The 20705-nt window shown below is 54.5% G+C and overlaps 2 protein-coding genes across 3 annotated transcripts; both read right to left on the minus strand.

The window, feature by feature from the left end:
* Positions 1–10896: 10896 nt before the first annotated feature.
* LOC104363414 (placenta-specific gene 8 protein) lies at positions 10897–12924 on the minus strand. Its single transcript, XM_032997997.1, has 4 exons — positions 12850–12924; positions 11677–11814; positions 11317–11441; positions 10897–11004 (listed from the first exon to the last, which is right to left on the minus strand). Exons 2-4 carry the CDS (start codon positions 11780–11782, stop codon positions 10897–10899), a joined length of 339 nt encoding a protein of 112 aa, XP_032853888.1. The 5' UTR covers positions 11783–11814; positions 12850–12924.
* A 3298-nt stretch (positions 12925–16222) lies between these two features.
* LOC116962848 (placenta-specific gene 8 protein-like) lies at positions 16223–19938 on the minus strand. Of its 2 annotated transcripts, XM_032997977.2 has the most exons (5): positions 19789–19936; positions 17896–18024; positions 17561–17685; positions 16618–16721; positions 16223–16372 (listed from the first exon to the last, which is right to left on the minus strand). In XM_032997977.2, coding segments are annotated over exons 2-5 (345 nt in total). In that variant the 5' UTR covers positions 18011–18024; positions 19789–19936; the 3' UTR covers positions 16223–16371. The 2 variants fall into 2 exon arrangements, with proteins under 2 accessions (XP_032853868.1, XP_032853867.1); XM_032997976.2 differs by lacking the exon at positions 16223–16372 and having other exon boundaries at positions 16614–16721; positions 19789–19938.
* Between the last annotated feature and the right edge of the window lie 767 nt (positions 19939–20705).

Raw genomic sequence — 20705 nt, forward strand, 5'->3', positions numbered from 1 at the left:
CAAAGAGGGCGAAGCCCCCGGAGCAGTGACTGCCTGTGCAAAGTGTGTCTGGCAGGGACAGCACTGGGACCACACACACACACACACGCGCACACGCACACACACACGTGCACGCCCCCACACACACACCCCACACACACCCCCACACATACCCCCACACCCCCCCACCCGGCCGCAACCTGGTTTCAACAGGCGTCTACTGCTTTCTCTGCCCTCCCTAAGATGTGTCCATCACAGCTGCAAAAATTATGTCGCTGAGTGCATTCTCATCTGAGGCCCCTAACAGCAATTATGTCCTTAGGTGCATTCCTGTCTGAGGCCCCTTACAACACCAGGATGCTACACATTCAAGGGCTACTGGATTTGCTCCAGGAACCAGACTGGGCTGCACCTGTGTGCTGTTAAAGGCCCCTTATGTGATGCCAAGGCGGGTCCTGCAGCTGGGATCCCTGTAAGTAGCATCCTAGGAGTCGGATGGAGGTTTTGGTTGTGCTGTGAGGGAGCTGAGAGGTGCTGGAAGGGTCCTCGGTGTGCTCAGGACTAGGTGCTGCACAGAGACACAGGCAGCTGCCGCCACGGGGTGGGAGGCAAGGTCAGAAATAGTAAGAGTCCAACGGTGATTTTGGGGGTTGTGGGCTTTGTGGACTAATTTTTTCCTTAAATATTTGCCCAGATAGGGTGGGATGTTGCTTTAAGTGTTTGTAGCTCTGAGGTGAGGAGTACAAAGCTGTGGGAGGGTGGTGAGGCTGGGTGCCCCTGCAAGTGCTGCTGTGCTGGTAGGAGCTGTTCCTGATGGGGAAGGTGGGGTAGCTCCTGGGTGGGGAGTGGGCCCGAGTCTGGGTGCTGGGGTGCCTGCAGTAGGAGAACAGAGGGCCTGGTGCCTGAGGAACGTGGGCCCTTCCGAAAGGCAATAGGGGAGGAATGATGGAGATGGACTTTGGTAGCTCCTTGCAGAGTCCCCTCTTCCCTTGCTTGCTTGGGAGGCTTTGGGGAGGTCATGGCTCAGGCTGGTGGATGGCTGCAGGGGCACTGCTCTGCCCCATAACCCCAGACCAGAGTGACAAGCCTTCTCCTTGCCCTGCGAGACCAGGGGTGGCTCCTGTGGGTTTGTATAACAAGTCTGTGGCCAACTCTGATTCACGCGGGCAGTGTAAGTGGTGCTGGGGGACCCAGAGCCCACCGGGAAGTAGATGTCCTCCTCAGCAGCTGCAGGTGTGGGCACATAGTCACAGGGCTCCCTACTCACAAAATAATACCACTAAAAGCCTAGAAAATGAACTGGAGTGAGATGGCTGCTCAGCCAGACCTGGTGTGGCATGGCACTGCTGGTACCTGCATATCAACCACTATCGAGGTGTCCCCAACCTCCAGACTGTTGCCTTCAGTGAAGTTTCTGGTGCTTTGTTAGAGCAGAGCTGTAGTGGTGGTATGGCTTAGCATTGCTTAGTGCTGGAGCCACACACCCCCAGGTCATCTGGCAAGCAAGGTGTCACCCAGACGAAAGCACAGCTGGGTTTTAGTCCTGTTTTCTGGCATGGGCACAAGGTGTGTGTGTCTGCTGGCTGTGTCAGCATAAACCTGCTGGGGTACAGCTTCCTCCTTCAAAAAGAAATAAATGCTTGGGCACATCTGGGTGGGCAGATTGAACTTATTTGAGCTTATGCTTTTATAGTGGTGTGGTACCTCCAGCCTGGCAGCAGACCTCCTCCCAGAGCTTGGGTGTGAGCTTCCAGTCCCACCAACGGTCAGCAATTTTGCTCTTAAAAGAGGAGTGCTGAGGGTCTCCAGGGAAGGTACTTCATGATAGAGCTGTGGGGTTCTGCTGAGCCTTGCTGGGGGCTGTGCTTCAGGCTCCTGGCTATCGGCAGCCCAAGCCTGAGCTCTTCTGGAGTGGGAGCCTCGGGGTTGTTCTAGGGTAACATAGATGGGCCCAAAGTGACTTTTTGGGGGGAACAACTGGAGCAACTCAGAGGGACAGAGGTGACATTTTGGGGGAAGAAGTTGAGGTATCTTGGGACAAAATGATCTTTAATTGTGTGAAAAGCTAAATCAACTTAGAGAGGACAGAGGTGACATTTTTTTGGGAAAAGCTAAGGTACCTCAGAAAGGACGGGGTAAGCATTTTGGAGGGAAAGGGTTACGTTTAAGGGTTAGGTTAAGGTGGACAGAACCAGTGTTTTGGAGGGGAAAGATGGCAGTGACTGAGGGGACAGGGCAAGCCCTAGGAGAGAGCTCCATCACTGATGACAGTAAAGTTGAGGTTACTTAGGATGGGGTAAGCATTTTTGAGGGCAACTATCTTATGGAAAACATTGTCAGCATTTTTGTGGGAGAAGCTATGATACTGCAAAATGCTGAAAGTAGCAGAGAGGCCATGCTGAATCAGCTTCTTGATTTGTGTAGTTATTTTGGCTCTAGGCACTCTGGTCCAGGAGGGATGAAGAGGGAGTCATGCAGTGGGATTTCCATGGAAAAGAATCATCATCATAGGGACTGATTCGATTTAACAACTGAGCTATGGCACTTTAGCTAGAGGTCTGAAGCCCAAGATGAAGAGAAACTCATGGAGACACTGTCTCTGCAGGAAAGGAAAAGAAGGATCACCAGCACCTTCTGGTAAGTTCAGCAAGAGGTTTGCCTTTAGTGAACGGGCCAATGGTGTGACTGTTCACTTAACTCTTGATTAGATTTTGGCTAAACCAGCTCAAACCCTGATGTATGCTGGGAGCAGAGCCACATCCCTAGGAAGTGATTTGCGAGCCTGTACACTTCCAACCCATAATAAAGGGAGCTGAGGGAGTGTTGAAGTCTTTAGCTTTGACCATTAAGACAGGCTTAAATGGTATTACTTTCCAAGAGGTCCTTCAACGTATGCTAGCAGATTTATCACTCTATGACCCACAGTATAAAAACCAGGGGAGAACCTCCACTAAAGTAAAGGTAATAGAAAAGAACCTCCATGAAAAAGACAAAGGCAAAAAGGGGAAAGCATAAGAGATTATAGAGATTCTGTTTAGATAAGGGGCTCTCTCTGAATCAGTTAAATGGGCTACCAACTCCTGTCCTAGGGCAACTGGCCAAGTTTCCCTCATTAACTTCTCCTGATAGCCCTCTGGGAGCTGTGTCAGGTTATGGGGTGACACCCTGAGATTTAAAGGGATAATGGCTAGGGAGCCAAAGGAAGCAAGGGGAGTGAGTTTGGGAATATATCCAAATCTATCAGCACTAAGCCTAGACCATGAATATGTGGGAAACTAGGGACAGGGCTTGGTTCAGCGGCAGTACTGGCAGCCACTACTGCCACTGCTAAGGATTCAAGTCCAGAGATGATGGTTGCAGCTAATGATTGCCACCTTACAACATTCCTCACTGACACAGGAGCCCAAGTATCAGTGGTAGATGAGGACACTTACAAAGGACAGCCTCCACTTAACAAGCAGTTACTTTCTATTGTAGGTGTTAATGGGAAAATCACTACTCACCCACTGGTCAGGGCTAAACTGTCTAATGGACAGACAGTCTGCCTGACTTAGATTTCTCCTAATATATTAGGTATGAATGTATTAAAGGGTCAGTAGTGGGTGGACTCATGGGGAAAATGGGAAACAGGGACACCACACTCTGTCCCACAGTTTACCTCCTACAAATGTGTCCCCGTTAATTGGTTGCAATCAGCTGCTCCTCTACCCCATAGCAAGACAGTTAATATTCCACAATACAAATTGCATTCTGATGCTATTCATTCTGTTACTGAATTGATAGAAGAGCTGGAAGAGCAGGGAATAGTCATCAAATCTCAGTCCCTCTATGATTCTCCTGCATGGCCAGTAAAGAAACCCAATGGCAAGCGGCAACTAACAGATTATACCAAGCCTTGAACACTGCCACTGAACCACTCACCGCAGCTGTTTGCGGTGTGATACGGTCATTTTTCTTTAACAAACAAGCCTTTCCATGGGTAGCCGTTGCAGTGCCACTGTGGAGGATTTATGGTGGGTGTTCCGTGGTATTGCAGTGTCCCCTGGGAGGGCTGACAGTCAGGATTTGGTGGTATTGCATTGTCACGGGAGAGGTTTTACAGTCCGAGTTTGGTGGTACTGCAGTGTCTCCAGGGACGTAGTACAGCCAGGGCTGGGTGGTACCGTAGCGTCACCGGAGGTGTTACTAAAGGTTGGCGGTGCTCCTCTCGGGAGGCGTCACAGGCGGAGGCGGCCGCGCCGGCACCACGAGCACCCACGCAGAGTGGCGCCGCTCCGGCAAGCCGCCGCTGCATATCCCGCCCCCTCCCAGCCGCCGGAGCCCGCCATTCGCTACGGCAGTCAGCCCGTTGTCCCTGTGCTCTGCTCCCATTGGCTGCCAGCACTGGCCGCGCCTTCCAGTTGCACCTATAGGTGCATCAGACCAGGGGGGCCCAACCCCATTCTGCAGGGCCGCCATTTTGTCGGGACTGCCCATTTCTGACAGGGCGCCGCCATTTTGTACCCGGCGGCTGACATGCCTAAACCGTAGTGCTGCTAGCCCAGGGAGCCGCCATCTCTCGACGTCGCGATCCCAATCAGCCCCGTGATTGGTTCCCCTGCCCCCCTTTTGAACCGGGAAGCGTTCCGGTGTGAGTCTGGAGACATTTATTTACAACAGACGCTGACGGGGTCACGGCCGGGAGCGGGTGCTGCTGGACCGCAGGAGCAGCGAGATGTCTGCCGTTCCCGGTGCTGGGGGAGCGCGGCCGCCCGCAGGCGGCAGCCGGGTTGGGCGGAGGTGCCCCACGTCCCCCGCGACAGAGGCTGGGACTGGTGTCTCTTCCCCGCCGCTTCGCCGAGGCAGGGGACAGCCTTCAAACCGCAGGGATTCCCGGGGTTCTCGAACGCGGCTGCCCGCTGGGGATTGTGGCTGCTGTGCCACACGGCCGCGGGGGGGGGGGGGGTGTGTGCGTGGTGTGTGCGGTGTGTGCGTGGGAGATGATGCTGGTGGCGCTGGGGAAATACATCTGAAATAAAGTGACCCCGTGATGATGTAACGCTGCAGAGACATGAGGCTGGGCCTCCTTAGCAGGGAGAGAGCCCCCCGCCCTCCTTCCCCAGTTCCCAAGCACTCCCTGAAACTGCATGTGTTGCCCCAAGGTTGCGGGTGGGCTACACTACACACACACACACCCCACTGACAACATATTACACGCACAGATGGGAAACGAGTGAGGTGAAGGGTTTTCAGCCCCCATCGTGGAGATTAAGTGCTGCATTTCTATGGCTTAAAACCAGAGCAGGAGTCCTGCATTCCTGAAGCTCAAAACCTGAGTAAATTCTGTATTTTCAGAGATTGGAAACAGAGATTGTCTTTTATTTTTCAGGGGGGAAAACTGATACTTAAGTCCTGTGGTTTTGGGGGGCTCAAGAACAGAGGCCAAGTGCTGCATTTCTGAAGCTCAGAAAAAGACTAAAAGTAGTGTGTTTTGAGGACTTTGAAAGAGAGGCTGAGTCAGCAGTTTTCAGCCCCCAAAACAGAGGCTCTGGGGAACTTTGGGCAGGTGTGAAATGTAGAAATTAGAGTCAGTTCGAGTCTGATAAAGAGGAGCTAACACTTTAGGGTTAAGAGGTGCTGTTTGTTTAAGATTGTTAAAACATGCACTTTGTTAAGACATGGCAGTTGCTCCGGGAGGGCTGGTTCTGTGGGTTGGACGGGCGCCAGGGGCTAGGAGAGCATGCACCAGAAATAAAGTTGAAAAGTTCATGAAGAAGAGGGAGCCTTACTTCATCCTTTAGACCCCAGCCGACGACCACCAGGCAGAGCTGCGCAGGTGTGATGATGAGATGAAGGCGGAGCATATGGAAATGGATCCTTGGGAAGTTATGAATATGTATAAGTGTCTCATGAATATGTATCGTTTGGGGCACACAAGAAGTAGCCCCGGGTCATACGGGTGTGCATGTTTGTGGTGGAGCAATCCCCCACCCACCCGGCACCGAATAAACATACCTACTTTACAGCCGTATAGGTTGTGGAGTCTTTATTCCGTGAGTCATAACTGCTAAGCAGGTATTCTTTATTCGCAGCGCTGGGCAGCACTGGGGATCGCTCCGCAAGTGCTCCAACAGACAGGAAAAATAACAGAGGACGTATGCTGTGAGGTCATACACATTCAGTGAATTTCTTAGAACCTAATCTACATATACATAAGACTTCCTAGAACTTATCTACATAGTCTGGGCATGCATGGTAAAATTAGGGTTAGGGTCTTTTCCCCCTCTGGTGGTCGTTCATAGTCTTCCTCAAGGTGTCTGGTGATTGAACTTTAGTCTTCCTTTGTCCACATTTGGTCATGTAGTTAGCTCATCTGTTTTTCGGCCCTGGAATGCTTCAAGAAGGTCAGTTTTTAATTAATTCACAGGTGCTTGTCTTGACACTGGCATCTTGGGCCCCTGTTATCAGGGGTACTCAGGACACTTAACAAACCGTCTCAAGGTCTGCTTCAATTTTCTCAGAGAAAAGTTGCACATTTCAAAACATCTTATTACATTTAACTAAACTATGTGAGTGAAAGGGAGAAAATAATACGAATGGAACATGCGGACCAATAAGTTCTCTGCTCTAAACAAGAAAAACAGTTCTGGCCTTCTTCTCAGGTGGGAGTGGAATGGGAGGGCTTTGGGGGGGCAAGGTGGGCAGGGGGCATAGACCCCACCGGTTACATCAGTCCCCAAAGTTAGGGAGGCTGGCATGCCTCCCTCAACCTCTGAAGCGAAAGGTGTTTTTTTCACAACTCTTTAGTAAAGGTTTGTACAACCCTTGGAATAGTTACTAAATAAACAATATTTAGACAATGTACAATTATGACAGTTAATATTCAAGTTATGACGATTCATTTACAACCTTGCCCATACTGCTTCAATTAGCTTTTAATGAGAAGGAGCAGCTACTAAGACAAAGCTCCACCTAATTACAGATCTAATTAGCTTGTAACAAGGAGCTTCTACAATCCAGAGCTGGAAGCAGCTGGAGTAACTATTTTCCAGCATGGGCAGTAGCTTGGCACTGAAGTAACTCAGGGCTTCAAATAACCTGAGCTGGAACATCCACTGTCTGGAGCTGAAATTATTTCAAGCACAAGTGTCCATCATCCAGAGCGGTAACAAGCAGGAGCACCTCGTGTCCGGAGTGTCCAGGAGCAGAAGCTGGAATTACCTGAAACTCAGAGAAGCCCAAGCACCTGTCTGTTGGAGCTGCAGTATTTATGGAGCTGGAGTGTCTCTCAGGCAGAGGTAGAGCATCTCACATCCCAACTGTGCAGTAGCCAGAGCCGTGCTTTGGAGCAGGAGCTGAAATAACATGGAGCTTCAGATACCTGGAGCATCTCTAATCCAGAGCATCCAGTAGCTGGAGCGTCTGTCAGCTGGAGCGGTAACCAGGCAGGGTGTCTGTCAGCTGGGAGCCAGGTGGGCGCAGGCAGGGCTGTGGGAGGTGAGGAGGCGAGTCGTTCTTCTGTGAGCGGGAAGCCCAGCCTCTTCCTTCAGGGATTGAATCCATGCCACATGCCCCTCTGCGTGGAGGGTCTCTCCCAGTCCCATTCCTGAGGGCAGAAGTGAGGTGGGGGTTCCCCCCAGCTCTCCTGGGGCAGCCTGGCTGTGAGGGGGTGCAGGGTGCGGGTGAGGTGGCAGCACGAAGCAGCAGTCTCCTCCCTCCCTGTGAAAGGGAGAAAAAGCAATTAGAGCTCCCAGGTGCATGGCCTAGCTCCAGAAACCCCACAAGAGATGGCTCCAGCCAGAGGAGTCACATTTCTCTCCAAAGGGCAGGTAAGAAGGGGCATCTGGCTCAGATTCCTCCACTACGTGAGGTGCATTTCAGCACAGCACAAAACAAGAGGGAGCGGCTGGGCTCCCACCGGGTGCCGCTGGGTCAGCCCCCGGCAGCTCTTGCTCCAGCTTCCCTGAACAGCCTTCACAACTCCCAGCCCCCCCAGATACAAGGCACAAACTGCCTGGGAGGGGCTTTGGTTGGGGGGGGACTGGCCACCCTTGGTCGTCCCCTGCCCCACACCCGTGTTTGTAGAGTGGGGCAAGAGGCAGTGGGGGCAGCCAGCCCGGCTCCAGCAGTCCCTCAGCCCAGCTGCAGGAGCAGCCGCAGGGGTGACCCAGTAATGGACTGGCCAAGAGGGACAAGTGCTGAGCCAGAAGCCCCGGGCATCCCCGATGAGCTCATCAGGGAGCGGAGACCTCCTTGGAAGCCAGGCCACACAAACCACAATGACAGCGAGCACAGAAACCACGACAAGAGCGAGCTGACCATCGAGCGACAGCTGTTCTGTCGAGTGGTGTCTTACACCCACTTAACATGTCTACACAAAAAAGGTTTAAAAATAACACGATGCCTACCCAAAATGAGCTTCCTTTGATAGAGCCGCTCTGCAGAGACCTCCCAGACAGGCGGACCCTTGCCAGGGTAAGCCTGGCTGATTCCAGGCTCCGTGATGTGGATCATCTGTGATGAGGCGCTGTCCCTGCTCCTGGCAATGGGTTGGCAAGTGTCATGCTGGTAACACCTCAGATAATACACACAGGTGTGCCTGTAGGTATGATCGTAAGTACATACTTGCTTTACTAGTCATGATTTGTAGTAACTTGTAATAAATTCACAGAAACAAAGCTTCCGTGACCTTCACACACCCGAGGGTCATGTCGCACTCACGGGTTGTGGCAGTGACACCTGCACAGCCAGATTTTTCCTGAGCAAAAGCCAGACCCAGCCCTTGGTCACCCAACCCCACTAAGCTCTGCCGTGGGTGCGGCACCACCCGCCTCCCACCCCTGTGGCACAGCACCTCTCCTGCAGCAGGACTGCGAGACCCCTGTGCCCCGGCCAGCAGCGAGGGGCCCCCCCCCAGCCCCCAGCTCAGTCCCGATGGCACGGTCAGCTGCTGCTTTGGGCGCTCAGCGGGCATCGCCTGCGGTTTCTGCGTCAATGTGGGCGCTGGTGCCCCTCACCCGGGCTCGGGCCCGGCTGCTCCCGACTCCTTGCTGCACCACCACGGCATCGCCTGCAAGGACCGGTGTCCCTGTGGGAGGTCAGAGCTCTGGTCCCCAGTCCCCATGGCCCAACCCCTGCGTGTGCTGGGGGAAAAACAGCCCTGGAGAGGATGAACCCCATGATCAGGGATGGGCAAAGCCACAGGGTCCCTGCAGCCCCTCCCAGGATGGGCTAAGGGGTAGGAGGACCCCAAGCAGGAATGACTGTCAGGGACCCCGTGACAACCATCACGGTGGGAGGGGAGTCTGCAGGATCCCCATGCTGGGGACACAGGGCTCACCTGTCATCGGAAAGGGGAATCCCAGCACTCATGGTTGGGTGGCCTTGAAGACCTTGATCCCGGGCACTCTCAGCTCATCCGTGAGCTCCCAGAGCAGCAGGGTTGTCACCAAATTGGCCACCCCAAATCACGCAGCTGTGGGGGGAAGGCTCAGACCCAGCCCCGCTCTGTGTCCGGCAGGCTGCGGGTGATGGGGATTTGGGATAAAGCACCGGGAGCAAGCAGAGGTGGCCCAGCACACCTGCGGGCCATGCAGGGACCAGCACGGTGACAACTGTCCCTGCAGCAGGCACGCACGCTCGTTGGCTCCCGGCTCGGGCCGTCACTGTGCCGCGACTGCCGCCTTCTGCTGCTCTGTGCACGTGGTTTGAGTGTGCAAACACACGCGTACGTGCTGTCAGCAGGGACACAGCCTCACCTCTTCGCACGAGGGATGCGACCGTGCTGCGGCCGCTGCAGAAAAATGTCACGGGAGTTGCAGTGGGGGGAAATGGCCGGGTGGGAAAGGTATTTTTAAATAAAACCCACGCCTGTTCTGAAGGTGCCAGGACAGAAGCACAGATGTGCCAGAGCCTGGGGGCCCTGTGCAGCCCCAGCCCACCACCCGCTCCAGGCAAAAAGCACCTTTTTCTGTTAAAAGCACCAAAGCTAAACCAATGTGAGCCAGTGCTTGGCAGCTGCACAACCACCCCAGCCCTGGAGTTACCTCTTCCCTGTTCTTTGCCATGACAGGTAATGGATCAAACCCTGCATTCCCAAGCCCCAGCAAGGCGCAGGTTGTCCCAGCTCTTCCACCACAGCGTATGACACCCAACACCCACGGCTGCGGGGAAGGCAGTGGGGGGTCTCACCCTACAGAAAAGCAACTCCCAGACCTCAGGCTCCTAACAAGATTTGCGTGGAGGAAGCTGAGTGGGACTGCAATCCCCACACCGTCACCATCCTGCTCTCGCTGCCACCTCAAGTGTCTCGGTGTTGGAGACTGTCCAGGCAGAAACAGGGATGGGCCTCTCCAAACACGGGGCGATGCTGTCACCAGCTCCGCACGCTGCTAGTGTCCACCAAGGAACTGAGCTGCCCACAGCAGTCTCAGCTTTTCTTTTGTTTTTTTTTATCTTCTCGCTGAATTTTGTGGTCTGATCTCATTCGAGTGTGGTCTGCAAGATAAAGTTCTTCATCTATCTGATAACCTCAGCATTGCTCTGACTGCACAGTGCACAATGCTGTTCTCTGGTGCTGCAGGAGGGTGCAGAAAAATAAATAGCAACACGCAGGCAGGAAGACAAACTCTACTGTTTATTGCTGGTGTGACATGGAAGGGGGAATCAACCACATTCAGGACAACCCCCTCGTGGTGCGTTTCCCAGTAGTTGGGGCAGTGGCAACTCCTGCGAGGACAGTGGCATCTGCAACGGGACAGGAGAAGTGGGTTAGGGAGCCAGCAACGTTTTGCTGTGGGACAGGTCACCCTTTCCCCTGGGCATTGCTGTTTTGGCACCACAGCAACCCTGTGAGGTGTGGGTGGAAAAGGGAGACTCTGAGAACCCACTCGGCTCCGTGCAGCAGTGACTTTATAAACCAGCACCAGCACTCCCAGTTTACCAGAAGATGCCCAGCTCCTTCCTCCGGTTGATGTCTCTCTTCAGCTGGCAGAGCGCACACAGGGGACAGCACATGGTGGAAGTGCAGTCACTCAGAATGGAGCCCTGCAAAGCAAGGATGGATAACCCCTTCCCACGTCAGCTTTTAGGTCCTCCTCTTCATCCTCAACACCCCTGGGCAGCTCACCCCTGGCCCCACAGCGCGTTGCCGCTCGTGCCCAGCGAGGACTGGGGTGAGGTGGGATTACCTCTGGCTCACAGCAGGGATGCAGATGTATCCCTGGCTCCCTGCTTGCAGAGCTGCCCGTACAACTCCCCACCGCTGCTCTTCCCCTCGGGCACCCCTTTCTCCTTCCCCGACCCACACCCCCAGCGCCCGGCTTGCGGCTGTCACTGGCCCCGCGGTTGGTCACTGACCGGGATGTTGTATCTGGTGCGGTAGAGCGTCCTCATGGCCACGCTGGGGCCACACAGGCAGCACTCGTCCATGTCCCTGGCCACTTGGCACCCCAGGCAGCTGAAGCAGAAGGCTCCACAAATACCTGTGCGACAGCGAGACGTGCGCTTGGCCGAGGAGTGCAAAGAGGAAAGGGGGAAAAAACGGCCAGGGATGCGGCCGTGGGAGCCGTGGCTCTTGACCTCAGGTGAGAGCTGCTCCACGGCTGGTACCCGCAAAAGCGGGGTTTGCAGCAGGAGCGATGCCACAGAAGGAGCAGGGAAAACACCAGAAGCACATTGCGAGCCAACATCAGGAACAAGTGGTACACAGGGACTCACACACGCCGAAGTCAGAGCAGCAGTCCAGCAGCCCCGTCTGCCACTCGCCTGCCCGTGGGACAGCCAAAAACTGGGGCTGGACTGTGATCACGTGGCGAGAGGCCATTACCGGCACGGGGTCGGGTCCCTCCAGGCAGTCTGGAAGGAAAAGCCATCAGAGAAAGATCCTGCAGGTGTTTCTGCAGGGTGTCTTGCTCAGGCTGCTGCAGCTGAAGATGGAGAGGGCAGCACAGGTTCTTGAGGGCTCCGCACTGCACGCAAAGTGGGGGGCACAGCTCTGCCAGGAGCTGCCACTGTCTTTTGCAACAAAGCTCTCCCCAAACCAGCCCCCCACCAAAGGCAGCGGTACCTCATCCCCTTGACTATGCAAGGAAAACACCTCTGTAAAAACAGAGGTCTGTTTGCTTCAGAGCCTTAGTGCTTCAACACTTTAATCCTCTTTTCATCTCCAGTTCATCTTTCATCATTATCTGCTTAAAATGTTTTGGGTTTGTTTTTTTTTTTTTTGGTTTGGTTTGGTTTGTTTTTTTAATGTTTGCAGTGTCCCAAAGCTGCTACAGCTCAATTCTAGCTTTCCCAGGCTCTCAGTAGTTGCCTTAGTCTTTGCTTTGTCCCTGAGCGTTTCAGCCTGTTTGCCTCCCCCTCTCCCTCTCCCTTCCTTTTCCACCTGCTTTCTTAGCACGCTCCAAGGCAGCGGGGTTTTGCTTGTCCCTTTCTATCACCCTAAGCCCAGTCACCAGTTCTCATCCCTCCTCCACTTGCCTGTCTGTGCCAGTGCCTTGTCCTCCCCTGCCTCGGTTCCCTGGGGCCACCGCAGCTCCTGGAGCCCCACTCCTGCCCACCCTTCCCTAGCAAGGTGCTGCAGCCTCTGAGAGCAGCAGAGCTCCCCCTCCACAGCACCACCCCCAAACCCACCGAACCCATGTAACAATTCCACCTGCACCTCCACCTCCACCCGTGGCCTTTTCCCTTCCTGCCACCCCCTGCGACGCACGGCACCATCCTCTGCCATCCTCCCTTCAGCTTTGGAGCTTTAATTTAAAAAAAAAAAAAAAAATAGGGGATGATCCCATAGGATGGCCCATACAGACACACTCCCTGCCCTGTGCCCAAGCTCGGCACTGCCCTGTTAAGCAGCACCGGGATGAGATGCAAAGGCTCCCGTGCTCTTACAGCTACAAGGGCTTCCTCCTGCTCCCAGCGCACATCCTCAGCAAAGAAATCATCAGCGGGAAGGCAGCCTGAGCGCTGGGCCCCGTCACGGCGGGCTGCTGCTCCTCTGCCCGGGAAGGGTCCCGGGGCAGCTCCCCAGGGATGTCCTCTCCAGCCGCCGCGTCCCCACGCAGCCCGTGGGCATTTCCACGGCGGGCGTTGTGGGTATTTAACAGAGAGCCTTCGGACAGTTTGTGTCCCGGCTGTCCCTGCTCAGCTTTCACAGGGTTGTCCTGCCTGTCGGGGTGAGAGCCGGGGTGCCCGCTGAGCAGCTCCCCTCCCTGCCCTGGGGCTCCCTGCCCTTGTGTGACAAGGGAGCACCTGAGTTTCAGGACGCTGGGAGGAGCAGAAAGAAAAACAGGGGAAGCCTTTACTTTTTGAAGCATGGGATTAATACCCATCAATTCTGTTAAAACTCTATAAAGTGAATGGGACTGTATTCATGTCAGAATTACACACAGACACAGAACTGAAGTATTAACCACAAGGAATACAGAGGAATAAATATACTATGTCCAGCACTCAGATGATGCCATCGAGCACGTTACCCTCATCCGACACTGGGGAGGTACAGGTTGTGGCACTACATTTGTACTGACTGTTGTCAACAGGCAGCAAAAGGGTCGGTGGCTCTGCCAACAGCTCCCCATCATTTACAGACTGGCCTGGACACATCTCTGCTGTCAGACACAGCCGGCTGCTGTACGGCTGACCCTTGTCCCCTGGTAGTAGACGGACAGGCAAAGGGATGTTGAATTATGTTGTAAAAGGGAAGAAAACTTGTAAAAAGTCTCCATGTGATTTGCTCGTGACTTTTGCAGCTTTCTGCAGGCAGTGGAAGCCTGGCTGGGCTGACCCTACCCGAGACACCGGCATCTGCTCCCAGTAAGTGACAAGTGGCCTGGAAGGACAAACTGATTGGTGGGATTGCTCTAGTCCCCGGCCCCTGCTGAGTGTTACGAAACAAGGGTATTTTCCTGCTGCTACTGAATAGGGCCACTGAGCAGTAAAAATGCTGCTGTGGCCTCTCTGGGGTGTATCACCCAGCTGTCAGCAGGAGCGAGTGAAGGCAACCCTACCACCCATGGGTGCAGCGGGGGCCACAGCACCCATCATCCCTCGCCAGACGCCTCCTGCCCCTGTGTCCTGGCTGACTGTCCCTCCTCATTCACGCACGAGGCCCCTGGTAATTCCTGCCACCTCTGCAGCCGAAGTAATGCTTCACGACATGACAAAGTGGCAGCCCCTGTGGGGAGCCTTGGCACGGGATGATTTAAGACAAAGCAAGAGCCGGGAGGGGCAGGGGAGGGGACAGACCACGGACGGGCCATGCAGTGGAGATGCCAGGCAGGGAGTGCAGGGACAGGGATGCTCAGCAGCAGGCAGGGCAGCAAGGACCACAGGGAGCAGCGTGCGTGGGAGCAGCAGGAGGAGAAGTTTTAGAGGCAGGACCTCACCAGCCTCCCGTGCCAAAGGAGGTGCTGCCCAGAAAACACGACTAATAGCAGCACACAGTGAAAATGCAGCCGAGGGGCGCTCACCGCCACACACACACACACTGTGCCGTTTGCAGGCAGGGCTGACCGTGAACTTTCCATTCCCCACGTACGAGCACAGCACCTCCCTGCACAGGCAGAGGCTGTGGTGTGGAGCGGGCAGCAGCCTGGAGAAGCTTCCACTCTACACTCATCTCCCAAAAGGTGGCCCAGGCCCAGCACACGCAGTACACCACCCCGAGTACCCCCAAATCTGCAGCTCCAGGGCACCACCAGCAGTGTTGGAATGGCTGACGGGAACAAAATGGATCCTGAGCTGCACGCAGCCCCATTTCACTGATAACCAAAGTTACAAATTAGCATTTTGTTACCTATAGGCACAGGTCTATGTGCACAACCGACCAATACAGTGCAAAAGCTGCCGTCCTTTAACGCTGCTGCCCGGTTCTGTGGAGATGCCTGTCAGCAGCACCCAGCACATTCTGGTTTAGCTCTGGAGCAGTTCTTCCAGGCAGAAAACCTCACTTTTGTTTCCACCCCTTCCCCAACACCACCACCTCCATAGAGCAGCTTCCATACTTTTATACCGCAGCTCCTGCCCAAGCAAAGCCAAGCCATCTGTACCTGCCAAGCCGCCCTTGTGCTGGGAAATGCATGTCCTTTTCCTGGTTCTTATCCTTTACATGCTCTGGGTGCTCCCTAGAGAATGACCTCTGCACCCTGACTAACCGATGCCGGCTCAGGTGCTGCTTTCTTTGCGCAATTGCCGCTTTCCTTGCTGCGAGCTGCAGGCTCCTGCTGCCACCACTCACCTTTCCCCACCCCAGCATCACGGAGCCCCCACGGGACGCACGGCTTTTGGTGGTGATTTTAGGGCTCCTGTGCTGCCTTGAGCCTTGCACCCCTGGGGGTGGGGTGCCTTCCCTTCGCTAAGCCTGAGCTTTGGCAAGAGCTGAACGTTAACTCCGCTGGATGACACCGGCGCTGCCTCGAGGTGCAGATGCGAAATCGTACCATGCTGGGATGGGATTCTCTCCTCTTCTCCACATTCCTGGCCTTTACCTCTCTTACGTTAAAAATACAGTCTTCTGTATTTCCAGGGATCATCCACAGGACTGTCTGGGCCATCTAGGGTTCAAGCAGGTGGGAGTGCTGCGGGGCAGACCCACCCCACAGCACTGACAGAACCTCTACCTGCCCCTTCACAAGGTTTGCTGTGAAGGTGAAGGCAGTGATACCATCTTTCCCTTAGAGAGCGAAGCTGTGGGAGATTGGTACGGATCAAAAATCTTTTAGCATCTCTCCGAGAACGATGGAGAGAGGATGGATGTAACCTTGTCCACCTTTTGGAGGGAGAGCGCATGGCCCACAGCCCGGCGCAGGCAGGTGTGCTCCGCCTGGCCGTGGCCGGGAGGCGGCAGGGTTGGCCCACGGAGGGGACTTGGCCAACCCACGACCCAACCAGGTTTTTAATCACAGGTGGGTGGGAATTCGTTCTCAGGGTCCGTAAGGGAGCATGACTCTGCAACGCAGGAGGTGGGCTGGTGCCAGGCAGCCCAAAAATCCCTGTGGCTTTATGTTCAGAAGGTGAGGCCCCACCTCTGCCCTGGAGCAGAAGTCACTTTTCCAAATTTTACATCTTGGATGAGCAACATCTACTCCTCCTATGTATTAAACATCCTTTCTAAAAGCAAGCAAGTAACAAAAAGCTAGTGTGAATTTTTCTCTGTAGTGGGCACACGGAAATCTCAGCTGTACCAGGGGCTGCTGAGTCAGAGTGGGAGAAGGATGGGAACTCTCAGGCAGCGCAAGAGTGACACACGCGCACACGCAGGATGGCAAATTCTGCTGTTTATTCATGGCATTACTCAGGGAAGGGGGAACCAACCGTAAGCAAGGCAAACCCCGGCGGTGCCTTTCCCAACAGCCGGGGCAGCGGCGACTCCGGCCCGCAGCGGCTCCGCAGGGCGCGGTGGGGACGGCGGCATCTGCAATGGGATGGGATGGCAGGGGCAGGGTCAGGGAGCGGGGCCGTGCCTGCCCCCCCAGTCCTTCCCCCCCACCCTGCACGAGGCTCCCAGCAACGTTTTGCTGCAGGGCAGGTCATTCTCGTCACCCGTCCAGGGCCATTTCCCAACTGCAGCAACTCCGTGCCTTACATCAGGCGTTGGGGAAGCTGCTCGGCTGAACGCAGCGGCGGCTTTAGAAACCAGCACCAGCACACCCAGCTTACCAAAATATGCCCAGATCCCTCCTCCGGTTGATGTCTCTCTTAAGTTGGCAAATGGAGCACACAGGACAGCACAGAGTGGTACAGAAGTCAGAGCAAATGGACCCCTGTTGGGAAGAAACTGGTTAGGGATGCAGGCCTCCCAAAAGCCACGTTTCAGCCAAGAAAAGGTTAATCACGTTCCACACAGCGTGCCCTTTGTTTCCTGGCTGGCTGCAGCATCCCGAGTAGCAGACACTAAAAACCAGGGCTGGCAAACCCCCACGCAGTGGAAAGGCAGGAGGGAGCCGCTTCTACAGGCTGCAGGTAGGTACTTACCTTCCAGCTTCTGTGGTTAAGACTGGGGGGAAAAAAAAAAAAACACACAGAAAGAGACAATTTGGGCAAACTGGACTTGGGCCAGCCCTGGGGAGGGCACTAACCCCCAGGGGGAAGAAACCACTTCACAGATGTACTGTATGCAGATGTCCACCTTTCTCCTGCGTCTGACTACGGATGTTTATCTGTGCAACTGACTTAATCTATTCTTTAGTCTGCCCGCCATTATCTCAAGTCTTTCCCATCTTTCAGAGATTGGGGGTGGCATGGAGAAGCAGCAGCAGAGGCTCTGCAAGACGCTGTGGTCAGCGGCAACCGACTGCAGGGCACGTGCCCCCCCCCCCCCCCCGAGATGCTGGGAAGGAGCCGTGTCCAGTTATCATGCGTTGTTGGACACCAGCGCGAGGACCAGCGCGGCTGAGGGCGTCCCGACCCCTGTCCCGTGCTCCCGGCATCATGCAGGATATGAAAATGAAAAAAAAAAAAAAAAAGGGTGAGCGGAGAACGCCGCTGCCCCATGCTCAGCCCTGGTGTTCAGAGAGATGGGCCTCGGGGGGGGGGGGGGGGGGGGCACCTCATCTTTCAACCTCGAAGCACGGCGAGGGAGGGGGTCGGGTTAACCACTGACCGGGATGTTGTATCTGGTGCGGTAGAGCGTCCTCATGGCCACGCTGGTCCCGCACAGGCAGCACTCGTTCATGTCCCCGGCCACTTGGCAGGCGAGGCAGGGGAAGCAGAACATCCCGCAGAAGCCTGGCAAGGGGAGAAACGCGGCGGTTGGTGAGGCCCTGCCTGCCCGCCCAGCACCACCAGCATGGGGGGGGGGGGGGGGGGGGGAACTGGGAGGACTGGGCTGTATGTTTGCAGCTCTTGCCGCGCTGAATCGAGCGGCAGGGGCAAGAAAAACGTCCTGAGAGGGCATGGGACCGCCGGCTGCACGGCAGGACTGCCCGAGGCACTCACAGACGCCGCAGTCGGTGCAGCAGTCCAGCAGCCCGGTCTGCCACATGTTCCGCGAGGCCGAGGGCACGGCCATGCCGTACTGCGGCTGGATCGTCACCACGGCCGGGGCGGCCATTCCGACGTGCTCCTCTGAAAGAGACGCGAGGGGAACGGGGCGGTTAGCGGGAAAACGGCGGTCGGTCTGATCCCTGCACCCAGCTGCTTGCCGTTGCTCTTCAGCAGGCAGCCTTCTGCCCAGCTCCCTTGCTGCTACTGGGGGTGACCAAGCGTAACCCTGCGTTTTACGCCTTTTCAAGACTTTTGCATTTTTTGCCATTTCATCCGGCCTTCTAAGCAGCATCAGGCCAGGGACGGTCCCCACTCCACCCCAGAAAGGCTTCGCTAGTGCTTAGACACAGGTCACCAATTTCCCTCGTGCCAAGCAGGGCCGGGCAGTGAACCTTGGCTAAAGCCGGTGACTCGGGCATTCTGGTTGTCGGGCTTGGCATCTTTCACACAGGATCACTTTGGCATGGGTACAAAGCACGCGGGAATTTCCTCACCATGAAGCCGGGCTCCACGCGAGAGAGATACCGTAAAAAACTGGTATCTACATTTTCTTGTCCCAGAGAGGCGGAAAGGCAGAAACTCAATGCTGTATCCCAAGTCCTTTCCTGCCTGAAGTTATGTGAGCAAATAAATCCTGAAAACCAGTAAGCCTCAGGTATAACGAACCCCAAAATATCTGTGCTCCTATTCTCCCAGCAATAGGGAGAACAATTTTGTCTATTTGTGTAGGGAGAATTTTTGTGTAAAGGACGGCACAAAACATTCTCAGATAAAAATTAAAAGCAAGTTTTGCCCTGAAGGCAGGTTCTTCTAGTTGGCCAGGTTCTTCTAGTTATGCACAAATATCAGAAGAGTTAAAAAAAAAAAAAAAAAAAAAAAGAAAAAAAGATAAACTACCTGCTCACATTTGTTGAGGCTTTTTGATATAAATTGTTGGGGTTTTGTTTTTTCTTTCTAGAAATAGCACCTTGGCAAAGGCAGAACTATGCTGCTGAGTGGTCAGGCTGCTCCCCACCCACCTCCTGACCTCAGAAGCCAGAACAGAAACAGAAATTAACTGATCCAGTAACGGAAATTAACAGGGCCATGCTGGGGGGGGGGGGAGCAGCGGGGCGTGAGGGCACCCACCCTCTCCACCCTTTCGGCGCCACGAAGCTCCTCGGGAAATCCCACTCGTGGCTTTCCCTGGGTGTGCATTGCCTCTGGGTGCTTCCCCCTGCCCACTCGCTTCCCACCCGTGGCAAATCGTGGTACTTCTTACACTTTTGCAAATGCACAGTGTTCTGTATACGAGTATTATTCACATGCTTTCTTCTTTCTTAGCAGCAAACGGTAATGGTGGGATTTGCAACGTGCAGATGCTTTTGTCACCACCAGCACACCCCGTTGGAAAGGGCAGCAAGTGCACAGGGCGACCGGGCAGCAACATATAAAAGCAACTACGTCCAAGCTTCTGGCAGGACAGCAGCTAATCCAACACATCCTCAGAGCCTACCAGAAAACGCAGGCAGCTAAGCAGCCTTGCTAAGAGGAATTTGGGCACCCATGCCGACAAGAGAGAGCCCAGTTTAAATGCAAAGTACCGGCTAGATTGCTTTAACACAGTTCAACAATTCTGGTAGCAGGAGAAAGCAGCCAAGAAGTAACCTCTCCATAATGCAGTTTTTGTGCAGAGCTTTATAAAAGCCTCCCCCCCTTCCCCCAAGTATGATTTCCCATATATTTTGCCTTAAATTATGTTCTGAACATAAAACAAACAAACAAGCAAAACCCTACCCTTGCACTATTATCTCACCCTCCCAGGTTAACAGGATTTTACTATTTCCATGCTTTAAGAGAACCAACCTTCTGGCGAGCAGCCTCTGTCAGTGCAGACGTCCTTGCCGGCTGGGTGTCTGCAGAGAGTGGCTCAGGGGAAGATGAAACTAAACTTTATCACTCTTGGAGACTCTTACAGGCAGCCAGCAGGGAGCGAGTATAATTGTGGGAGGTAGCTGCAGGGGGAAGTCAGGAGCTGTGCCTTCTCCTTATGACTGCAGGCTTAACACAAGTGCAGAGCACAACTTCTTTTTTTTCTTTTTTTTTTTTTTTTAATCCAGAATGAAATCATAGACTGCTATTCATTTAAAAAAAAAAAAAAAAAAAAAAAAAAAAAAGGCTGCATGTAGATCGTCTTATTCCCTTAACTCTGAGTACATGTAGTTGTTGGTTGGGGGAGAAGAGCGCTGAAAGATGTCCATTTGTTGGGATAAACATTTTCCAAAGAAAAAGCATACTTCTTGCATCCCAGCTCAGACTCAGTGAAGGGCACCTCATGCTGAGCTTTTCCCTTTCCTCAAGGCAAAGGCTTCAGATGAAGGGGTTGTGCATACCTGCTTGCTTTCACAACCAGGCTGGGGTGACGGCGGGTGGCCAGCACGGCAGCGAGGGGGGGCCCTGGCAGGGGCTCCTGGGTGGCCCAAACGTCCCTGCGGTGCCCAGAACAGCCCCTGCTCCAGCAAGCTGGGGCAGGGGGTAAATCAGGATGCTCTCAGTCAAACCCAGCAACAGCTGAACCCATCTGCAGCCGGGGGTGACTCCCTGCGGATCAGCGCCCGGTGCCGCAACACTGTGATGGGGGGAAGCCCCAGCCCCAACTTTCATTCAGCCCCAAGTAAGGAGGCAGCAAGACGCGAGGGTGCCTTCACTTTTAGTGCTCTCCTCCATCTGCAGCAAGCGTGCTCCCTGCTCCTTCCTAGGGATGCATTTGGGTTTTCATTTCT

Source organism: Tyto alba, unplaced genomic scaffold (assembly GCF_018691265.1).
Source record: "Tyto alba isolate M040663 unplaced genomic scaffold, T.alba_DEE_v4.0 Super-Scaffold_23, whole genome shotgun sequence".
Taxonomy (NCBI): Eukaryota; Metazoa; Chordata; class Aves; order Strigiformes; family Tytonidae; genus Tyto; species Tyto alba.

Excerpts from the sequence above, each read along its gene's own strand:
- LOC104363414 (XM_032997997.1), bottom strand. The coding sequence starts at position 11,782 with ATGGCCTCTCGCCACGTGATCACAGTCCAGCCCCAGTTTTTGGCTGTC. Across the intron at positions 11,442-11,676 it reads CTGCTCTGACTTCGGCGTGT|GTATTTGTGGAGCCTTCTGC; the intron begins GTGAGTCCCTGT and ends GCTGTCGCACAG. Across the intron at positions 11,005-11,316 it reads GCACCAGATACAACATCCCG|GGCTCCATTCTGAGTGACTG; the intron begins GTCAGTGACCAA and ends CTTGCTTTGCAG.
- LOC116962848 (XM_032997976.2), bottom strand. The coding sequence starts at position 18,010 with ATGGCCGCCCCGGCCGTGGTGACGATCCAGCCGCAGTACGGCATGGCC. Across the intron at positions 17,686-17,895 it reads CTGCACCGACTGCGGCGTCT|GCTTCTGCGGGATGTTCTGC; the intron begins GTGAGTGCCTCG and ends TCCCCTTGCCAG. Across the intron at positions 16,722-17,560 it reads GCACCAGATACAACATCCCG|GGGTCCATTTGCTCTGACTT; the intron begins GTCAGTGGTTAA and ends TCTTCCCAACAG.